Source organism: Pterocles gutturalis, unplaced genomic scaffold, assembly GCF_000699245.1.
Source record: "Pterocles gutturalis isolate BGI_N339 unplaced genomic scaffold, ASM69924v1 scaffold10592, whole genome shotgun sequence".
Lineage (NCBI taxonomy): Eukaryota > Metazoa > Chordata > Aves > Pterocliformes > Pteroclidae > Pterocles > Pterocles gutturalis.
The window spans coordinates 1-21,859 of record NW_010112790.1 but is presented as its reverse complement, the minus strand read 5'-3'; the positions used below and the strand labels follow the sequence as shown (position 1 = coordinate 21,859).

General features: G+C 39.0%; 1 protein-coding gene across 1 annotated transcript; it reads right to left on the bottom strand.

The window, feature by feature from the left end:
• Positions 1–2,428: 2,428 nt before the first annotated feature.
• On the bottom strand, positions 2,429–20,230 carry OTUD7A (OTU deubiquitinase 7A; the record flags this gene model as incomplete). The annotated part of the gene is made up of 8 exons (XM_010074198.1): positions 2,429–3,968; positions 5,997–6,081; positions 6,330–6,444; positions 11,024–11,173; positions 13,283–13,410; positions 18,240–18,352; positions 19,254–19,381; positions 20,129–20,230. Coding segments are annotated over 8 exons (2,255 nt in total), but the record flags the coding sequence as incomplete, so codon positions are not given.
• Between the last annotated feature and the right edge of the window lie 1,629 nt (positions 20,231–21,859).

The following is a 21,859-nucleotide window of genomic DNA, read 5'->3' as shown; positions in this document are numbered from 1 at the left end:
TTGACCACCTGTAAACCTCTTTCTTCTGTGAGTACTAGATCTTAAAAACATACTATGGAAACAACTCCTTTGAAAAATGGGAAACGGCAAATTCTCATGGTAATTGCTTGTTTTTACATACGTGCTGTTACTTTTTTCCTCATTTAGAAAGGATACAACTGACTTAAATACACGGGCTGGTGTAGTTTGCTGCTCATGTAATATTTCTTAAGCACAACTTTACACAGAAGCAATTCTCAGAATATCAAATGCTACTGCTACTCTAATGATCCAAGAATTCCTAAATATTTCTTTCTTTTCATTAAGTTTTATCCTGTCAGTTTTCTCAGTCTCAGCAACAAATACAATCAAGTATGATATCTGATTGGTTTTGACATGACCTGCAATCACAGCTTTCTTTGGCAATGAGAACTTACATGTAATCGCAGCAGGTAACCAAAAAGGGACACTGCTGACCAGCACTGCGACCAGAGAAATAGGTTTTAGAATGTGCTTACCTTAAGGACAAGAGGCATGTGGAGTTACATCCTCTCATTACGCATGCCAGTATTTCCCTTTTATGAAGGAATGCAAAATCTGTAACCATCAGTGTTATGCCCAGAAATAGGAAGCAGAGGTCTGGATTCATGGAACAGCTGACATGGCAAAACCATGACTTTTTAGGAGTGGCTAATGGACTTATTTTGAAACTATTCTTCAAACCTCCCACTCAGCAGAAAACCTAAAGGTATTGTAAATTTTAAGTATGTGCTTAGTTCCACAAATTTCAGTGGGACATGAGCAAAAGCTTATGTGCTTTTCCTGAAAGCCAGTAAACATCACCATAAGTTTGTGTATCTTGTTTCAGAGAGTACTTTACTCTTGGTTTCAGGGATAACTAGGGTTAACTGTGTGCAAGTGAAATGGTGTCACCCATGTCAAGAGTAAAAACTGGGGTACGGCAGAAAGAATCAGAAAAAAAAAAAAAAGACTCTTTGGCAAAGAACCATTCCTGTGCGGGCCAGAAAAGTGCTATTCCATAGTGAGGCAGGCAGAACTCACGTTCTGCACCTTTAGGTGGAAGAGTAAGCACTCTTCAAGGCAGTACTTCACCTATTTGTCGAAAATGAGCTCTTTTTTTTTTTTAAAAAAAAGGAGTTAAGACAGTAAATGAGGCATTTCTTACAAGTGTAACAACACTGAAGACCTATTCTTACTACATGATGTCAGTTGACGGAGGAGGGGTGCAAAAACAGCAAGTACTATATTCAGGACAACTTCCTCATGTCACCCGTCTACTTTTAACAGTATTTGCATTGTCTGCTTTACAGAAACGTTTCTATGAACAAAGTTTTTGCAAATACTTATGTAAATATTTGGATATCAGACTTGTGCAAATCTGTGCTAGGAGTTGCCATTAATACTGGAGGTATTTTATAGCCGTCTTGGAACTCCTCGCAGGTACGTAACTCGCTATAGGAGAAGACTCAAAACCAGATGGAGCCAAGAGTCTTTAAGAAAGGCTCAGAAGTAGTTATGTCTGCAATAATTATCACTCGATAATGTTGAGAAAGGAATCAATAAACAATTATTAAATTCACCCAATGGCTAAGGGAATCAACTGATGCAATACATTTCTTTTGACAAGCAGTTCATTCAGCTCTAAACTGATCCTAAATTTTCTAGCCGGTCATGAAATTTTCTAAATCTAATAAAATGCTTGTATTTTCATTTTATTGTAACATTTCTCTCAATTTTTTTTTTTATACTACTGAAATTCAGGTGCCCAAAACTACACTATGTGGGGTTTTTTTGTGATGTGAAGTCTTGCAAGTCATAATGTATTTTTTTATAAAACCTGTTTAAAAATTCAGTACAAATAAAAGTGTCTCAAATCTACTTTTTATGGAAATGTAGAAATAACTGGTAATAACTCAAAATTAGGAAGAGCTACAGCCCTCATGAATTCAGACCTTTCACTCCCATTTTCTCAGAATCACTCAATTTCAGAATAGAGCGAGTAAAAACATTAGTAGTTATGCAGTATGTTGCCATGTTAAAAATGTGCATTATGCAAAATCCCTACCCTCCTGAAAAAAAAGGCTATGAAAAATTTAGGTTTTACTGAGGAAAAAATACTCTCATAATAGCTATAGGATTTCAAATGTCTGCAAGGCAGATACTACCCTACTACAACACCACATCTCCAGTATTATGACTTTCCCCTATCATTCTACTACCTGAGTGATGTCAGTGTAAATTCAGGCACCATTAGTAAATTTTTGACCAAACATATACACAGCACTGACAAAGGAGTAAACAACCCTTCAGCTTACCAGTATATGTAAAAAAGACACTGACAAAATGGAAAATAACTTTTTTTTTATGATAAATTAATCCTATTATTTCCTCATTGCCCTGGAAAACCGAAAAGCTAGACACTATTTACTCATCAATCCTTTATTCTTTTTTTTAAGGATTCCTTTTACTGCAATTCAACACTGTTTACTTTGTAAGTAAGAAAATGGTAAAACTAAGTAGTCACGGAAGAATCCTCAATGCCTATGTCCCTTGCTTTCTCTCTCTCTGCGCTTTAACTCTTCTTTGTAGCAGTATGAACAGTAATTTTCAGTCTCAGGACGACCATAAAAGGAACAGTTCTCCTTCTTACAGCGGTTCTGCTGGATGGAATATATTGGGCAAACTGTGCTTCTGCCTTGATTTTTATCATTGTTCAACCAGGTCTGAGGAGCATCCTCATCAGCATATTCTAAGCAGTCTCTAATATCACCAGTATTGAATCCATTTGTGTATGTCTGCGACTTGTGTTCAGTGGGCATGGCATAGCTCAGCGATTCCACTGTGTTCACAGTACGGATACCAGATATCCGGGCTGGGCTATAGCTTTGAGAAGACAGTGATCTGTTTTGCTGGGGATAGGTGGCACAGGTTTTTAAGGTGCCAACCACTGGCTTGTAGGTATCATCTTGGAAGCTCGATGGCTTGGAGTTGACATCATGCAAATGGATGACGCTTTGCCTTTGAACAGGTGGCGTATGGCTATAGTGGGCAGATACCGGAATGGGTCCACTTTTCTTAGCACCATTACTAGGTGAAGAAAATGACCCAGGAGTGGGACTAGTGCGATCTTTAAATTTTAAAACCAGTTGAGTTGTATGGCTTTGAGGCAAGACGGGTGATGCCCTACCCTGAGGAGATGTTTCTAATTTTTCTTTTGAATATGCTTCTGGCTCCAGTTTCCTAGTAGATGACCCATTCAATGCAGCCTTTTTCTCAGCATCCTTTCTTTTCTGTTCCTGCTCTGCATTGAAACGCTCCTGCGCACTGGTCAAGTAATAGCCTATCATCTCCTCGTGGAACTGATGCCTATGACTGGTCAAAAGAAGGCCAGCAAAAATAAACTTTCGTTCACCCTGCATGGCAGCTCTCAAAATATTTAGGCTGAGTTTCACATCAGTGCTGTACTTCCATGGGTCAGACTGCTTGTCGGAGAAGGATTTAGTGTTCATCTTTTCAATGGGTGAGTTGCTAGCTCTGTCAGTTGGAGATGGAGTGGTCTTTTCAGATGGAGAAGTGCTCGCAGACTGTCCTGATTCCTCTTTGCTTCCTTTTCGAGACTTAGACTTCTTCTCTTTGACTTTCTCCACTGTGTCACCATTTTTTCCATTCCCTGAATTGGCTCTACTCATTTTGCCGTGCACCAGGCCTCCAAGACCACCCATATTCTTTTTCAGTTTAATTCCCAGGGTTTTACTGAGGCTTCCTATTTTATTGGCAACTGAATCCGTCCTGGTTTTGTCTTTATCTTTCCTCTGTTTGTCCTTTTCTTTTTCTTTACCGTTTTTGCCATTATTGCCGTTGGAATTACTACAGATGGAATCTCGGTCCGAGTCCATTGAGTCAGCCAGAGACTGAACGTCTTCCCCGGCTGAAGCTGTAGGGGATTCTGGTTGAGCCAAAGGGGCCTGCTATGGAAAAGTAATTATAATTAGATACAGCAAAATCAGTTCATACAGGGACTTGGTGCAAAAAAAACCCAAATCCAACATGCATTTTGAGACTGATTTTAAATGTACTTTTTAATTTGTGCATTGACATTTTAGACTGGTTTCTTCACCCAGTAAAGCTTATTTGGCTGTGCTGACTATGTATCTTGCTTGTCCCTACAGTAGCTTTTGTCTCATTTCAAGCACATTTGTAGAACAGAGGTCAGTCATTCAGAGGTTCTGTGAAAGTCAGCACTCCTGCGGAGGGGAAGGCTGCAGCACAGCCTCCCTGCTTGCGGCTGGCCAGGACACAGAGACTGGCCATTCAGTAAGAAGCATCTGCAGTACAGGCTGCCTCCCAGCCAGGGAGGAGAGAAAGAGCATGAAAAGAAACTGATAATATTGTGATGGAAGGGAAATGAGATTCTGCCGAAAGCAGTGAGGGGGATGCAGCACACAAACCTGTATGTACCAATATTTCAAAATTCATTATGTGCAAAAACCAACTCTTTTAAATTTATTCATTGTTGAGGTCTCCAGTGCATGAGAAGCAAACGTACAATACACCAGAGCTAAACATCTTGCTTGAAATATTAAACATTACACTTAAGCAAGTAGACTGAGGAATACAATGAGGTGTGTTCCTTCTTATTGGAAATAGAATGGAGATAAAACCAGTGTCAGAAGTCCGAGTTCCAAGTTATATTTTAGGTAAGGTGATAAAACATCTTTCTTGAAAATGCAATAGCAAAGATCTTAGGATACTTTAAAATGTGTCTCTCTTCACATACTCCTGCAAAACTTACACTTTCAGGCATGATGAAGCTAAAATCTGCTAAAGATAAATATGAACCATTTAACTAACCATAATGACTCATAGCGCAAAAAAGAAAAAAAAAAAAAAAAAAAAAAAAAGAACTTTCGGGTGTATCTTTTTCTAAAAAAAAAAACAAAAAAACAAAAAAAAAAAAAAAAAAAAAAAAAAAAAAAAAAAAAAAAAGCAGCTCTGGATGTATCTAGTTCCAGTATAGAAATGCACACCTACTTCTTGTCCCTGGGTATGTGAGTGTCCCCTCTGTCTCTCTCTGGAACGCCTGAGCACCCCATCACCCAGCTGGGAGCAGAGCTGTTATCCCCATTTGTCAAAGGAGGAAATGAGTGCTCAAGTGACCTGACCATGCTCACGTGGCAAGTGTGAAGCAGGGAGAAGTAACCTAGGTTCCACAAGTTTCAAGCTCACAGCGTACAACTACAGGACCATTTTGCCTCTCCTTTTTCTGATGTGGTAGCTACCACTGTAGAAACCATGGAAAAATGGATTTTTCTCCTCTTGCAGCTTGCTAAATGCTTTCTCCTTTTGTGTTCTGTTCCTCCTTTCAAATCCCATCTGCGCAGGCTGTCTAAATCACCTCCATCCTCTCCTAGCAACCTTTTGCCTCAAGACTAACCCCTCAATCTGTTCAATGTAATTTGCAGAGAAATTTGCCGCTGGCTAGGTGCCAGCTGGGCATGGTTCTAAAATAGCTTTCTGAAAGAACCAGGCCCCAGTTCAGCACCAGTCTGTGGCCTTTTGTCAGCCACTCCAAACTGGGAACTGCCCAAGGGTGCAAATGTATTCTCAGAAAGAGGAAGGACTGAGGACTGGTGACCTAACAGTGGCATTAGGAGTGCAAGCCAAAATTTTGAGAAAACAATGATGAGAAAAGGTCTGTTTTAAGGTTTTTCTGAACTACACGGACTACTGAAATAAGTAACAGAAGGATTAGTCTAGAAAATACATTTCAGAACAGTTTGACTTGCAAAAATATACAAGCAACTGTGTTATTAAAACGAGTAACTAGAAAAATCTATGAGCCTGATGCAATGACAGTGAGCCATGAGTGACTTGTCCCTGCTGCAAGGACACTCAGGTGTTTCCAGGCAGCTGGCCAGCCCAGGCAGCCTGCCCTACACAACTCCCTGTCGTGCCTTCTACCACTCATCTTAGACCGAGGGGGAAGTTCATCTTACCCGTGTCTCAGACGGTATGCGTATCCATGTTACATTCATATAGCTGTGCAGAAGATTAAGCTTTGCTTCAAGAGACAGAATCAAACTAAGGATGAAAAAAGAAGGGAACAAACAGTCAAAAACAGCCCGAAAGAAAAAGCAATGCTTCTTAACAGGGAGAGATGTAACAGTGGCCTGAATTGTGACCATCAGCTGGAGACCCACCCGTGTCTTCTCCGGTGTAACCAGAGAACATCAACAAGGGCCTCTCTGTTAGCAGTTCTCCCAACACTTCAATCGGGTAGAGCTCAAGACATTTTACTGCTTAACACTAAAGTTACAGAAAGGTCTTACTTGGCCAGCCTGGTGTTATCATTGTCATCTTTTCCCCACTCCCAGTCTTTCCCAGGATCGACAGCAAAGTGCAAAGGCAGTAACTTGTGTTCAGAGTCAGTCAGGGGGATCACCGCTGAAGTAGAGAAGAAACAAGGATTGGGGTGGGGGGAACGACAATGACAGAAAAATGATTTAGCTGTGAAAAGCAGCACAGCTGGTTGAAGAAGGCAGACAGAATTTGAGTGTGCTGCAGAATTGTCTCATCCAGAGCACCACAAATGACTTACACCGGGCTCCATTTCCCTATTTTGATGTGCTACAGAAGAGGAGAGGGACAGGTTAATGCAGTGATTGCTCCCGGAGTGAAAGACAGTCACCTGCGGAGGAGGGGAGACCTCTGGGAGAACACCATTGCCATTTTGTAATGCCCAACAGAGGTGGAGACAGAGCCATTAGAACAGCAGAAAGCAGTAAGCTGAAATACTCCTGCCTGTCTCTCACACAAGTGCACATACTTGTCAATTATTTTGTATTTTCAGTTTAGTACCTTTTTGTTTTCCTCTTCCAAAGGAACAAAGCAAAACACAGTTAACAAGGATTTTGGACTCAAACTGTGCATTAACGTAATTGAGGAGCACAGATCAACACATGGGTTAAGAGGTCAGTTCTTGGCCTCTCTGAGTGTAGTGAAAAGACCATTCCTGCCCGAATATCCCAGCATTCCTGTCCAGCTGGTTTGGCTCTTCTGTCCTTTCCCCTCTGCTAGGGCTTCTGCCTTCTGACACACATCTCAATGACTCTGCTGTACACTCAGCGTGCAGGGACTGCACTCTGATGTCACAGACTGTCTATCATCCATCACCCGCAAGAAACTGAAACACTGTCAGCTTTAATTAAAGCCAGCATTTTGCTTCCATTTCATTACGGAAAAAAAAAAAAAAAGTAAAAGCTGTTAAGGGACTAGATGGGATCCTCAGCATGGTGCAGGTCACTGCAGTTCCTCTGACAACCAATCAAGGAATTTAATTTTCTACACTAGAAACCTCAAGGACTTTTCCTAGGTATTTATTCCAGCAAAGCCAAGGGGCAAAGAAGCCTAGAGAAATCACCCAAACATCATGGCACTGGATTACTGAAAACTGACTGCACTTATTGGTTATATGCTGTTTACAATCTTTTTTGTAGTTCAGAAAGCATATGTTGTCAAAACAAAGGTAGAGCATTTTTGGTTAAATATTGTTCCTCACCTAGCAGCATGCAGGAAATTTAATCTGCATTCCAGATTAACATGGTGAAGTCAATATTTCATTCCGACAGTTTGACAAAAACTGCATAAAGCATATCTTCATCTTTGCAGGCTGGAAATAACAAGGTCAAACCTCTACAGATTTCATGGAAATGGTGCCCCCTACTGCTTATAAGTAGATAATTCTTGAAATATTTCCCCTTACGAACTGCAGATACAGTATGGAACAGCTGGAGACTAATCAACTTTAGTTCCAGTTACCACTGTAAGATGCAAGCACAGAAATTGATATCGTAAGAGAATTTAGCTCCTTAAAGAGACTCAATGTGAGTAAGTAGCAGAGAGTCTAACTCCACGGTTCAAAATACACTGTATAGCGAGCTCCTGAGGCACAAGAACGTAAGACGCGTACAGCAGAAGTGACAAAGGAATACACTTTTTAACACTCATTGGCGTAATGTGAGGGCTTACCCTGCTGCATTCAATGAAATGATTGCAGCGAAGGGGCCGGAATAACTGAGAACGCGATTTCCCAAGGAAACATGTTCTACCAATTCACTGAACTACTCACAGGTACTGACTGGATTCACAACTGACCTCACAATGCAATGTATCAGCCTTTTAAAGGAAGAAGGCAACTTTGAAAAGAGCAGTATTACAAGGTTACAACACTTCCACTTCTGGTAGCACCTAACCTTACAGGTACAACCTGGTAGAGAATTGGGAATGTGATCCTGAGGCAGGTGATGTTGGGAAGGAAGCCTTGACCAAAAAAACTGTCAGAGAGGTGAATTGGGCTCTTTGGGATTTAAAACTCAAAGGTAAATTTTAGTTTATTTTTTGTAAGGACAGCTTGACACTAACTAGTTCTCCTCCAGACAAGAGGATGTTAGTGTGTTTTCTCTTTTTATATACATTTAAAGTAGTGCTCAAAATGATGTGATAAATTATTATATGCCAAAGCAGAACTTCAGGCATTCACATCAGCGTATTTGACCACACGTTTCACAAATATAGGACATACTGTCTCTCCACAAGACAGCTTCTCAGCAGCTTAAAGATGTACGTACGTACACGCAGTAGTTCAGGCAGCTTCACATGCTGCTCCTGACAGCTGGTGACATGGTTTTAGTATAAATACTATGATTATAAGTTATGAATGGCCTGGCCATCAGAGATGCTTCTTTTAAGAAGTTGTAGCTCTAAGCTCTCAGCTGCATTCTGGTAAAAATCTGGCCATGTACTGTGGCACCTGTGGTTTTCTGACTCTTAACAATTGTTGCTCTCCCTTCCTCTGTGCCAAAGCTGGCAATACCTCCATGCTGACAAGGTACAAAAAAACAGGAATTATTAGAGCATCCTTGCGCCAATCTATTTGGTGTCTCAGCATCTGAAGAACAATAGCAATGCTGTGTTAGCATAGCATAGCAGTGCTTTTGCCAATCCTGTCAGAGGACGGCACAATAGCAAAAGGTTTGGTGGGTGGCAGTTACCCCATCTGTGGAGTTATGGCAGAGACAGTCAAGTTCAGTGTATTGAATCAAGTTATTTACACACACAGGCTCTTTTAACACCTGGGATAATAAAGTATTGTACGAAGGCAGACAGACGTGCCTGAAATAAAGGAGGTTACTGTCAGTGTGCTGCTATTATTCCGATCCCGGATGTTAGAAAGGAAGAAATGGACTCTACCTACTCCAGAAATTGGCTTGTTTCACCATCAACAGAACTCAGACCTAAAAAGAGTCAAGACCAAAGACACGGAGGCACATTCTACAAGACAACTCTACAATTTGTAACATGGACATATATGCAGGAGCTGCTAACTTAATAGCATGCTGACATTAGAGTCCTGGTTGTAGCACACAACCACCTGCCATCAACAGTGAAACAGTTCCCTACAAAGGCTCTCCAAAACTCTATCTTCATTCACATCCCATTCCTGCATTAGAATGGTACGAATATGCTTTGCAAGCTTTCCTTTTTCACAAGGTGTTTCACATCATACCTACACCACAGTGTACTGCTTTGGAAATGGTTCCTATGTGAAAAGCACTTTCCTAAGGGCTGCTCTTCTAGAGATTGAGGGCTGGAAGGCAGCTGCGACATCGCAGTGTGTAATGGCAAGGCCAGACCTCTTGCCAATCACCTACCTACAAATTCCTGAAATATCTACATGCCACTGAAGGCTGAGTAGTTGGACTGGATGGATTTTTCAATTGAATATCTGACATCTAGATCAACCGTTTTTTCCATTTCTGTCTTACAATTCAGTCTCCCCTTCAGCACCACAAAGTTTGCCAATACCACATGCAACCTTTTGTAGAGTGTTTCCTGCTTCACACAACCTCATGGAAAAATACTCTCTGCTCTGTCCAAGAGGGATGACTTACCTAAATGTCAAATTCTTGCATGACGATGTCTGCAACAAAATCTGTTGTTCAAGAGTTTCTTTCCTCCTTTGCATCATTTTAATGAACATCTTTCTCTCTACTTTGTGCAGCTGCAGTAAGCTGACTGACTCGTAAGCATACGAGGATTTTTACTTGCCTCTCAAATACTCTCTAGGAAGGAGGACTACATGAAATTCACTCAGGAGATCTCAACAACCAGCACACATTCCATGTTTACAGGTATGTGCATTCCTATGGGATTTAAAACACCTCTGCAATGTCATCAGGGAAAAAAAAAAAAAAAAAAGAAAAGGACGTCTCATACCTAACAGCAAAATTCCACTGAATTTTTCTAAAGCCTCACCATGTTTTTGGCAAAACACTTTTCCTTTCCCCACAAAAGCGGCAAAGACAGATAGGAGTTCACCTCACAGCTTTCTATGATAAAGCAAACAGCCCTTCCAAATAAGGCCAGTTACAGCTAGCTCCTGGGCTACTAATGCAGGAACAAATCCAATCCTGAAGCTCTTGCCACTCCCAGTCCCATGCTCAGGAACCTCAAACTCGACACAGACATATCTGGTCAGACTTTGTTGTCACTGTCCAAAGTAAAACAGAAGACGTGAAGATCATAAGACAAAAACATTTCAACAAAATGTTTTCAAATGAGAGAAGTGCATTTAGGACACTAGAAGAGTGATTTTTCCATTACATAAGTTTACAATAGTAATCTGACTCACACTTAACCTAAACACTTTACTAATCCCAATTAACAAAGGCCTTCAAGAAGCCAGGAGCGCTGTAGGGGACTACGATTATACCCGTTCATATATATGGAACAGCCTGACAAGTTTTAAGTGCCACGGACAGAGAGTGATAGCCCAAGGATTAGGACTGAAGAGTTCTTGGCTCCCAGTCTTGTGATTAGACCACTTAAGACTCCTAAGAATGCAGCAATAAAATTCAGCGGATATTGTTTACTTTCTGATAGATAGATACACCTACAGGTAGAAGAAAGTCATTTGTGCATTGTATTCAGTATATACCCTTGGGCTGCTGTGTTTATAGCATACCTTGTTCTCTCTGCTGATCTTTTTGTTCCATGGAAACAAGAGCAGAGAAATGAGCCTGATCATAGGCTAGCACAAGAGGTGAGCAATGGCATCTGTTAGGTAGAACTTCAAGTGGCAAATAAATTCCTCCAAATGGTATAGGTGCAAATGCTGCAAAGAAAGACAAGATTTTTTTTTTTTTCTAAAGATGTCAAAGAACAGACAATAATGTTGGTTCTATTGTATGTAACAATTGTGCTACAACATTTTCAGAGCTCCTGGAGAGTGGCCTGAAGTGGAGTAATCAATGGAGAAAACAGTCATAACAACAGGTAAAATTTCATTATAAAAACATCAGGAAATATACTAAGAACAATAATCAAAACATTCTGTTCTTACATATATCTTCGTTTACTAATAAAGACATTAAGGTCTCATAACAAAATCTTGATGACTCTCACACACATATGCAGATTTGTACGTTTCTGTAGTACTTCTAGGTAGCAGGATATTTTCTAATAATCAACAGTAAATACGCTATCAGTTCTATTGGTATCATTCTCTGTTCGTGCCTTGCATTAACAGCTTTATATAAGAAACATCACAAACACGTTTACACGTCACACACACGTCATCACATACGTATGAATGTGTATATGTGTGTATATATAATAACGATAAGGAAAGATTAAAAACATTCTACAACTAGAAGTTGAAAGGGATGCTGCACCTGTAAGGGCAAAGCTTGTTCCTCTGAAAGATTGTTTATATATACTCGTGGGAAACAGCAAGTTTGAGCAGGAGCATTCTCTCAACATGTTTGCTTCTGACCAATTATTTTTCCTTTTGCTGTGAAAATACAAATTCTTATTGCTGAGGTATTTCCAAAAATGAGAACAAGGAAAAAGTAAACCCAAATGTACCAAAACAATGCACTGTTTGTACTAGAGACTTTTTCTTTGAAGGGGTCTGCTGTGTCCAGACTTTGGGACAGAGAACAGTATTGGTATTGAGGTATAAATCTACATTTTGTTGAGGCTATCCAAATTTTACCAAGTTATTAGTCTTTTTGAAAACCTGTACTTTGTACAAACCAATAGTTAAAGTGGGGTAACTTGATCATGCTGGTCCTGGGAAACACACTGGGATTATTCTGACAGAATCAGAGTGGGTCAAGGAGAAGAAAATGTGGGGGGAGGGCATTTGGGATAGGAAATGTTATAAGGAAACGAAGCAATAGTGATCGAGTCAGAGCAGACAGCAGTCATACAGCCATCACTTGCAGGTCGCAATTTGAACAGAAACTGAAATTACCCAGCACTTTCCTGTAGAAGTAAATTTCTGTAAACTTCATAATGTGTTTAACATCGCCCTTTTACCAACCAAACATTCCCCTTTTAGTTAAGCAACGTACTGCCATTACAGAATCACAGAATCACAGAATGTTAGAGATTGGAAGGGACCTCGAAAGATCATCTAGTCCAATCCCCCTGCCGGAGCAGGAACACCTAGATCAGATCACACAGGAACGCATCCAGGCGGGCTTTGAATGTCTCCAGAGAAGGAGACTCCACAACCTCTCTGGGCAGCCTGTTCCAGTGCTCTGTCACCCTCACCATGAAGAAGTTTTTTCTCATATTCAAGTGGAACCTCCTATGTTCCAGCTTGAACCCATTGCCCCTTGTCCTATCACTAGATGTCATTAATTAATATTCTATTAGTTCATGGTAAAAAATGAGAGAGATTAATTTAATCATTCAAGTCCTGCTCAGACAGCTGTCCAGCTGGCTCCGCATGTGGATCTAACATTTGTGTGCTCACATGTGCAAACTGAATAAAACATTCTGGAAATTTTTGAATGAGAGGCTGCAAAGGAGTTAGTAAAACCAAAAAACCAAGATGTACACATTCAAAATTCAATTTTTCAAAGTCAGATTAGATTAATTTATGCAGAGTTTTAAGGAAATAACGCATCAAAATTAGAACCTTGTTAACCTAGACCAGTAAGAAATGTATTCTGTTCTGTAATTTGGTGGTTATTGATAGTAAATATCTATGATAAACAGATTTTCAGCAAGATTTACATAATTATCTTGTATTTTTTACTTTTATCTAATAGAAATGGCTCGAGTATCATTCTGCTCTTTTTTTTTTGCCCAGAAAAAGGCAGCAGCTATCCCATAAACACTCAGATATGTTACAGGCAGGTTTTTTGTCTGTGATACTTTACTATTAATTAAATTTACATAGGTGTATAAATTTCTAATGAAAAACTCTTACCTTCTCCCCCCGAGTCTCGTAACATTGTGTCTGCTACTACAACAATAGGTCTTCGCAAAATATGGGCTAAGACAAAAACATGGAACTCTTCTAAGCTCTCATACACTGGATCTTCTGAGTTGTCGACCCTGGAAGACAAAGCATTGAAACTTTTTGAACCAACCATTGAAGCTTCAGTGAGCCAGCGCATCAGAGCAGGTATTTCTTCTTCCATGTCACTCATATTCTCACTCTTCTGAAACACATATTCCAATTATTGGAATAGGTAACAGAGGAAACTGGAAAGGAAAAAATATTTTTGGAAATAAAATATAGCAACAGAGAAAATGTTTTCACTTGCAGGCTCCACACTAGTTTAGCAGTCAGCAAAATTCATTACTTTCTGATATTGTTTGGTAGCCTAATGGGAATACAAAAAGGTAATTCTTAGCCAAGCTCCTGGTGTAAATCTGCTTTTGTCACAAAAATCATGATTTCAAGTGATGCCCTTGGCATTTAGACTCTGTAATGAAAGGTAAGTGTTTTTCTAGTTCCTCACAAAATACAGGTAAGTTTACCTTGGCAATGTAAGAAACACTGATGTCAGCTTGAGTAGGAGGAATTTAACTTATGAAGTTGTCAATTTCTTTTCTTTGATTATTACCAAAACATAGAATCATAGAATAGAATAACAGACTGGTTTGGATTGGAACAGACCTTAGAGATCATCGAGTTCCAACCCCCCCGCTGTGGGCAGGGACACCTCCCACTAGCCCAGGTTGCTCATTTTCACAGCATCACGGAGTGGCTGAGATTGGAAGGGACGTCTGGAGGTCACCTTGTCCAACCCCCTGCTCAAGCAGGGCCACCTGGAGCCAGTTGCCCAGGACTGTGTCCAGACACGTTTTGAGTATCTCCAAGGAGGAAGACTTCACAGCCTCTCTGGGAAACCCTTTCAATATTCAATTTTATTTTGTCATTGCCAGTAATTCATGTGGGCAATCTTATATTATTTCAGTGCCACTGCTCAGGATTCAGTGCCAATTTTCCTAAAGATTAATGAGAATGAAAAACAATGATTAACAAGTATCCATAGCAACCTGCCACATCCTTTGATCCACTTATCATTCCATTTTTTTTCCTGGACCTTTATTTATGCTAACTACACAGCCATGAAAGTGATGGACAAAATAATTTTGTCAATATAACATGGAAGCAAAGGAAATTCAAGAAACTGAAATTAATTCCTCTGTTCATGTAAAGTTAATTTTTAAATAATGAAATCCACATACAGAAGAGCATCTAAATCTGCATTGCATAATCCTGCTCAACCAGGGCACTCGGACTAGGTATTTTATCTTGATTATAAGAACAAATTAACAAAAAAGTAAAAAAACCTCAATCTACCCTACAGGACCACTGCTACCTCGAATCCAAACAGGGTGGACACCTACTTAGCACTCCAAAGAGATTCTCTCTTCTATGGAAAATCCAATTTGCACTGCAGCCAGTAACAAAAGAAAAAAACCTCAAAAAGCTGAAACGGGCAAATCACCTACCCTGCTGTTCCACTCTGTCTGTCCCTGTCTGCTGTCTGTGCCTCTCTTTTGCCCATAAACTCTGAGCAAGATCTGTTTTCATGTCCCTGGATTTCCTTCTGGAGACCTCCCTGTGGTAACCTTGCCTTTCTTTCCCATACATATGCTCCAGATTCTCAGCTGGTCCAACAGACTCGTAACAGCTATTCCAAGTTTAGATTTAAGTTTCAGGATTTGTGCAGAGCAAGAGAGAAATGCCTGCTGACAGCTGAGATGTACTGAAACAACATGACAAGTACCAAGTTATTCAACCGAGAGATTAGGTACACGGATGAGACCAGGACGAAATCCCGAGTTCATATCTCCATCTGCCACCATTCCATTTCTGAAACCTCTTCTTTCCCTGCTTAAGAATCCCAAAATTAAAACCAACATACACCAGCGCCACAGCTTACTAGCAAGTACAAATTTCTGCTGTAGGTAGGTGTTGAAACCTAGACAATAGTTTGCAAAATGAAGGAATGGGTTGTAATTTTCTCTGCAGCGGGTTTGCAATAGTTAGGTTCTTAACAAAAACAGAGGGTACAAGACATTTCCCTTTCTCAAAGCCGTTGTTTCAATTCAATATCATTTACAGAAAGATGTGCAAATCTGTTTCAAAACAAGAACCTGCTTCATCATTAATTAGCTTGCTCTGCTGTAGTGCTTGAAGGATTATACATGTTGGAAACAAGAAAAAAAAGAACTAGGTTTTTCTGTTTTCCCTTTATCTTTTTGTTTTCTTCCAACTTCCAAGCCCAGAATGAGAGTGCCCTCAAAGAGGAAACCTTTGGAGATTTGGCGACAATTACGGATCTCCTCTACATGTAGTTCACTCTGAAAAATAACTAAAAAACTTGCAGGTGAATGAGGCAGCATAATTCCAGACTTCTGCTTGTCACTGAATTCCTTTGAAGCAGATACAACTTCTGATGCTTTAGCTAATTATGACACCAAAGGAGAATGGCTCATCTACAATTCAAAGACTAATTTGCTGGCTTTCTTAATGCAGTATCTAACTAGAGAATATAATATAACCCATCTCAAAAATACTATTTTGATATTCCCTTTTCTTCTCAAGGGCTCTATTTTGAACATGGGTATGTTAAACTGAGAAAGTAATTCACTCTGTCACATTCATTCTGTCTTTGGAGTAATTGTGAAGAGAATTACATATTCACATATTTAATAGGCTAAGTTTCTTGCCTGATTCCTCTTTCACCATTTTAAAGGGAAAATTAACTGTTGTCTATTTATCCTTACTTCATTTTGATCGGCAAACCATGATGACAACATTAACAACAATTTAAATTAATTGTTATATAATAGTGATACTCCCTGTTTAAGTATTTGGGAACTAAAGGTAAAGATAGTTGATTGTGATTGACTGGCAATTGCAACATTTGAGGACATCTCTGACTGGCAGATACTGAAACTGCATAGTACGTGAAATGTGCAGAATGAAACATACAGAATGAGGCCAGAGAAAACTGGTGGTGAATGGCCAAATTTAATAAAATTTGTGAATCAAATTGCTTTAGAAGACTAAGGTGTATCAACAGGAAAACATCTACAAACATAGCAAGCCAACTAGAGAGTAAAATGAAAACCAATCTATTTTTTTAGAGTCAAAATAGAAGAAAATGAGACACATTATGGCTGACAATCTTCTAAACAACGCCCTCCGGCATTAGTAGAATTACCTGTCCTTGACATCGCAGGGTTAAAAGGAAACCATAATATTCTTATACGCCCAGAGAATATTTTCTAAAGATTTTATTACTCTCATAGTATTGTATGCCCTATTTTGTCAATTCACTCATCACCACATATGGTTTTCTCCAGGGGAAACAGTAGCTAGGGAAAAACATACACTGACTAAGGAAACACTAAATATTTTTAGCGATAAACACTAGACACAAAACCTAAAGTTTCTGTATTCTTAAGGCTGGTCAATAATCCTATACTTTGGGAACAACTGCACTGAAAGTGAGGGATGGCTTATCAGACCAGCTATTTAAAGCAGAGAAGCTGATTCTCTATGTGTGTGAAGGGTATTTAAATGTAGTAGGTACTATTTAAGCACAAACTTTTTTACAAATATGTTTCTATCCATTTTTTCCAATAGCTCCTATATATCTAAACTAAATACATGCTGGCAGTAATGTAGACAGTACTGGGTTCTTCCCTGCGAGCAGCAATTTTTCTGGTACTGTTTATAATAAGCTACTTGACTAAAATGCTACTAATTGAGTATTATGTAAAAATTAAACATGCATACTAAACTGGTCTTGAAGAAAACACACTCTTTTCTTGCTTGCCTGTTAGCATGGGGTAGTAACTGGTAAACACTGCAATTTTGCAGAGTGTAATCAAAGTTAGCTGCAATCATCCATACTCTCATGGAATCAATCTAGATAAGCGGATATGAAATTAGGTTGGAAAAGAATCTGATGTGGTTCTTAGAAATACAGGCATATCCTATGCAGAACCTCCCAGCAACATACTTTACTAGGAAGATAGTGATAGTTTAATTTGAAATAAAGCCCCCTACAATCTTTAAATAATTCTTGCATTTGAGAGCAGAATTTATGTTACATGGGTTTAATAAAAGCTTGAATAGTCAGCGAAAGAGCAACTGTTCCTATCAGTATGATATTAACTATTGTAATTTTTAAAGTTTTTAAATAACTGTTCAAAGATTGAAGTAGCATATTGATTTTTCAGAAGGGTTTCATGAGACTACAAAGTGTAACTCAATTTTCTACTTTCTGTTTAAAAAGACACTGCATCCAAATACTTAATCTTTAGCTTTAATACCAAAAATATTACTTTCTTCCCCCATATGCTTAGGGTTAACAGCATTTTAAAAGTAGAAGCTGTGAAGAGTTACTTGGTGACTTGCCCCCAGAAAAGATCTCTCTCTGAAGATTTTCTGTTTGAACTACAAAGAAAAAAGGGATTAAATAAATGTATGAATATGAGAAGATGGCATTAAAGCTGTGCTACAGCACAGAAAAGGTGATATCCAGGCACAAATTACTTTCTTGTAGAATGCTATTAGAAGATGTGATGTTATTCTGTCGTGCCATGTTTCAGTGAAAGTATCTGAGCAGTGGCTATCTTTATGCTAAGTCTTTCTCAAACAAAAACTACGTATCTTCAGCTAGATGAGGCACTTCATCTCCTTGAAGCTAAACGCTGCTGACAACATGCTTGTTCCAGAAACCAAGAAACTGGGATTTATGAAATACAGACTCTGTTGCATGCAAAGAAACCTCAGGTTAGTGTGGTAACTGTAGAAGGAAACTTAACCAAAATGCTAAATATTGTTCCTTTGTACCATATTGTTTTCCAACTGACAACAAAAACTAGAAGATTTTGTCATACTCTGAACTTACCCACCACCAGTGCCTCCATTTTTGCTGAAATGTGTACGAGGTTCACTTGATGCCAGCTTCAGCAGTTCGTTCCACTCCCGTTCCCATTCTTCTTCGGTATACACTAAACCTGACTACGGGAAAGAATTAAATACCTTTACAATTACACTGCTACAAAGCGTAAGCAGAGTTCTGTAGCACAACTAACTTATTTTGAGCATCAGATATGACAAGGTGTAATTTCTGGGACCGTTAGTGGTTCAACATTTCTATTCAGGTTAACATGCTTTACTGTCCATTTCTTAAGGTTTCCTCTCTTCCCCAATACATGGAACTACGTAACTTAGCAGACAGGTGACGCTTTCTCAATGTGTTCAAGAGCAGAAAGGGTAAATAAGTGCTTCCGTGCCCTTGTGTTTTCAGGTAGCCTGAAGCAGCTGAGTCAGTGAGAGCTCAGCTGTATTCTCAATGACTGTTGCCAACAAAAAGCAGATTACAAACAACTCACAAACATTTAAACACATTCACTTGATTGCATTCCGGATTACTCTTGAAATTGGCTTTTCTAGCTACTGCTTAGGCACGGACATCTTCAGAAAATAATACATGCTGAAGTGCAACTTTTAATCAACAGTCAAGCCAAATCTACAGATTATTTTAGTTAAGAAACATCCACTCAATATTTGGTCACAGCTCTGAGAACACTAATTCACCATTCTGGGGAATCTTTCCTAAATGGGGTTTTCCTTCTTTTATGGATTTCATCTACTCATTTTACAATGCTTATTTTGCAGACCAAAATTTTCTACAGGTTCCAAACTCAACTTAGACCTTTGCAGGCACAAAACTGTTCATATTTATGCCCACAGAACTACAAAAATTCTGATAAAAAAATCCTAAATACAAGTATCTCTTTCCCCATGCAAAATGGAAGTGCAAGGAATTTGACAGTAATTAAAACTTTCACACCAAACTTCACAAGAATGCTTTTGACCCTAAATGATATTAACAAGACTGTCTTTAGGCCATACAGACCTCCTTGTTCTGCTGGGTCTGTTGCCATCTCCATCTTCTTTTCAGTGCTTCCCTTTCAGCTCCACTTCTCATCATAGTATAGAGTGCTTTACGTAAAACAAGGTCCCGGTCATGAAATCCCCACATCCCTAAAGTGGCACAAGATCACATTAAGCAGTTTGAAAGACGCTACAGTGAAACAGAAAGTATTAATACAATTAATATCACTCTATTAGCAAAAGAAGCATAGCTTATCTATTATTTAAGATTCTCTTTGGCAAATAATTCACTCATCATTTTTAAGGTTTCCTAAACAAAACAGTCAATATAGATAAGCAAATGAACAACAAGAGGGAATTCTAACAAAGTTTAAACTTTAATTAAGGAATGACTAAAGATTTGAGTTGTTCCAGTGTTTGCTTGCAGGCAACTTCAACCTTCCCATATACTTAAACTCTACAAGGAACCAACAGAGAGAATAGCTATAGATCACATTCTTGAAGACAGCAAGAGAACTGTTTAACAGCAGTCAGAGAATGAATGCAATTCCTCGCTCACAATGAGGACAATCCTGCAGAAGCACCTGGAATTTGCCTGTTCCAGAGCTGTTAGGTCAGGCTCTGTACAGAAACGGCAAATCACTGGTGTTTATGATATATGGTTTTTGATACTGCTTCAATTGTACTTCTTTTATAACCTGATAAAACGTTTACCTTCATCCCCCAAGCATGCCTAAAGCAAACAATACCTAAGTGAAACTGGAATAATATATTGCTCCAGAACCAGGCTTTAAATGAAGAGTCTTTGCATCGCATGTGTTTCTGAGCTTTTGCTGAGGATAGAGAAAAGTGATAAATATTTCTGGCAGACGGTTTAATGTACAGACTCTCCCTTACCTAAAGATGCAGCATGCAAGAGGCAGTTTCCATCACCTGTTGTAGCCAAGGGAAGAAGACGTTTGCAGCTTGTACACACTGTGGACCACCAATTTAGTCGTCCTGAAAAGAAAGCATCTATTAAAATGGTGGAGTGGATACTGAAACAGGATGAGTACTGTGTACAGGCATACAGCGATGATATGTAATGTTGAAGATTAATCATGAACATCCTTTCTGCCAAATAAACTTCAATGTCAGAAGTTAAAACTGAAAAGATTAGAAATAAGAGGCAGATAAACTTTAAATATTCCCTAAATGTATTTGGAATAAGAACAGAGACCTTTAATTAATTTGCATCTTCCGTTCTCATATGCTGCATTCAGGGATGGATTTCCAAGGAGTTCATTGCCTAAATACCAGTATGACTCTTGGCACCAGTTCCCAAACATAGTTGACAGTAGCCTCCCATACACAGAGGACAGATTACGGTACAATAGTGAAGTCTCAAAAGACAAAAGTAATATGAGTGTGTTAATCAAGACACATTACTGTTAGGTAAGTTTATTCAGTAAAGTACTATTGTTCCCATCAGATGGATTGTTTCAACAGCTACACTACCAGAGAATTAAAATGAGACCAGATGCACAGCTCAAGGTGTAGGATAGCCCGTGGCTTTTCGCTTTGAGAACATTTAGAGAACCACTTATCCACCACTGCTACATGAAGCATGTTTTACAGATTATAAAAAAAGAGATGGATTATGAAAAGGACTGACAAGAGGACAGATGTTTCCTGTATCTAGATGAAGCGAATAAAGCCATGAAGAGTATCAGTGCCAAAGCCAACACTGGTGTACATAATTCCTGGCACACAGGCTGCCCTGTGGTAGCTTATGGGAGCATTAAGTTTTGGTTAAATGGTTACATAAACATTTTTAATAAAAGAAAGAGAATGTTACTAATTGTACAGCATCTTTCGGGATAAGGAAGAGCAGATGATTAACAATGAGGAGTAGAGCTGGTTTATTTCCCTAGCCTTTTGGAAAGTCTGTGGGTAACGCACAATTGAATAATTGAATGAATAATGCAACAGGCAGCCAGAAACTCCATTTGTTTCTCTGTCCTCTTCTGCAGCCTCTTTCTCCCACAACTCCTTTACTTGAAAGCTGAGAGGAAACAGTATCTATATATTTGTACAGGTAGTCTTGCATTTAAGGTTAAATCCCAAAAACAAAAACAAGTTCAAGCAATGAAAAAAGCTTTTCTCCATTAATATGTTTTAATTAAAAATTATACTGAAGTTTATTTGTAACAACAAGGTAATACATATTTTGCAAAAAACCAGTATAACAATATTTTAACATGTGTTTCTTACAACTATGTAATTAAGCTTCAATTAGTCAGCATGGCTTGGGAGTTGTAAAGATGCACAGCAGATCAGTAACTAAGCACATCTGGTAATCCTCATATGATTTTCAGCAGCTAGTTTGTAAATGCCCAACATCTCAGCCTACCCTTACTGAGTTCTAAATTAAATACGCATTAAAGAAGCTTCATTTAAAGTGCTATTGGACAGCCTTTGGGAAGGATAAATCCGAAATAACAAGATATCATTTTTAGCAACTCCTGTGTCTGTGGGCTGTGAAATAACAACTTGCCACCTGTTTTTTGCAGAACGTTTAGGTGGTATTCTATTCAGTAATATGTTATACCAAGGTGCTAATCCTAGCACATGATCTAGCAGGGCTCA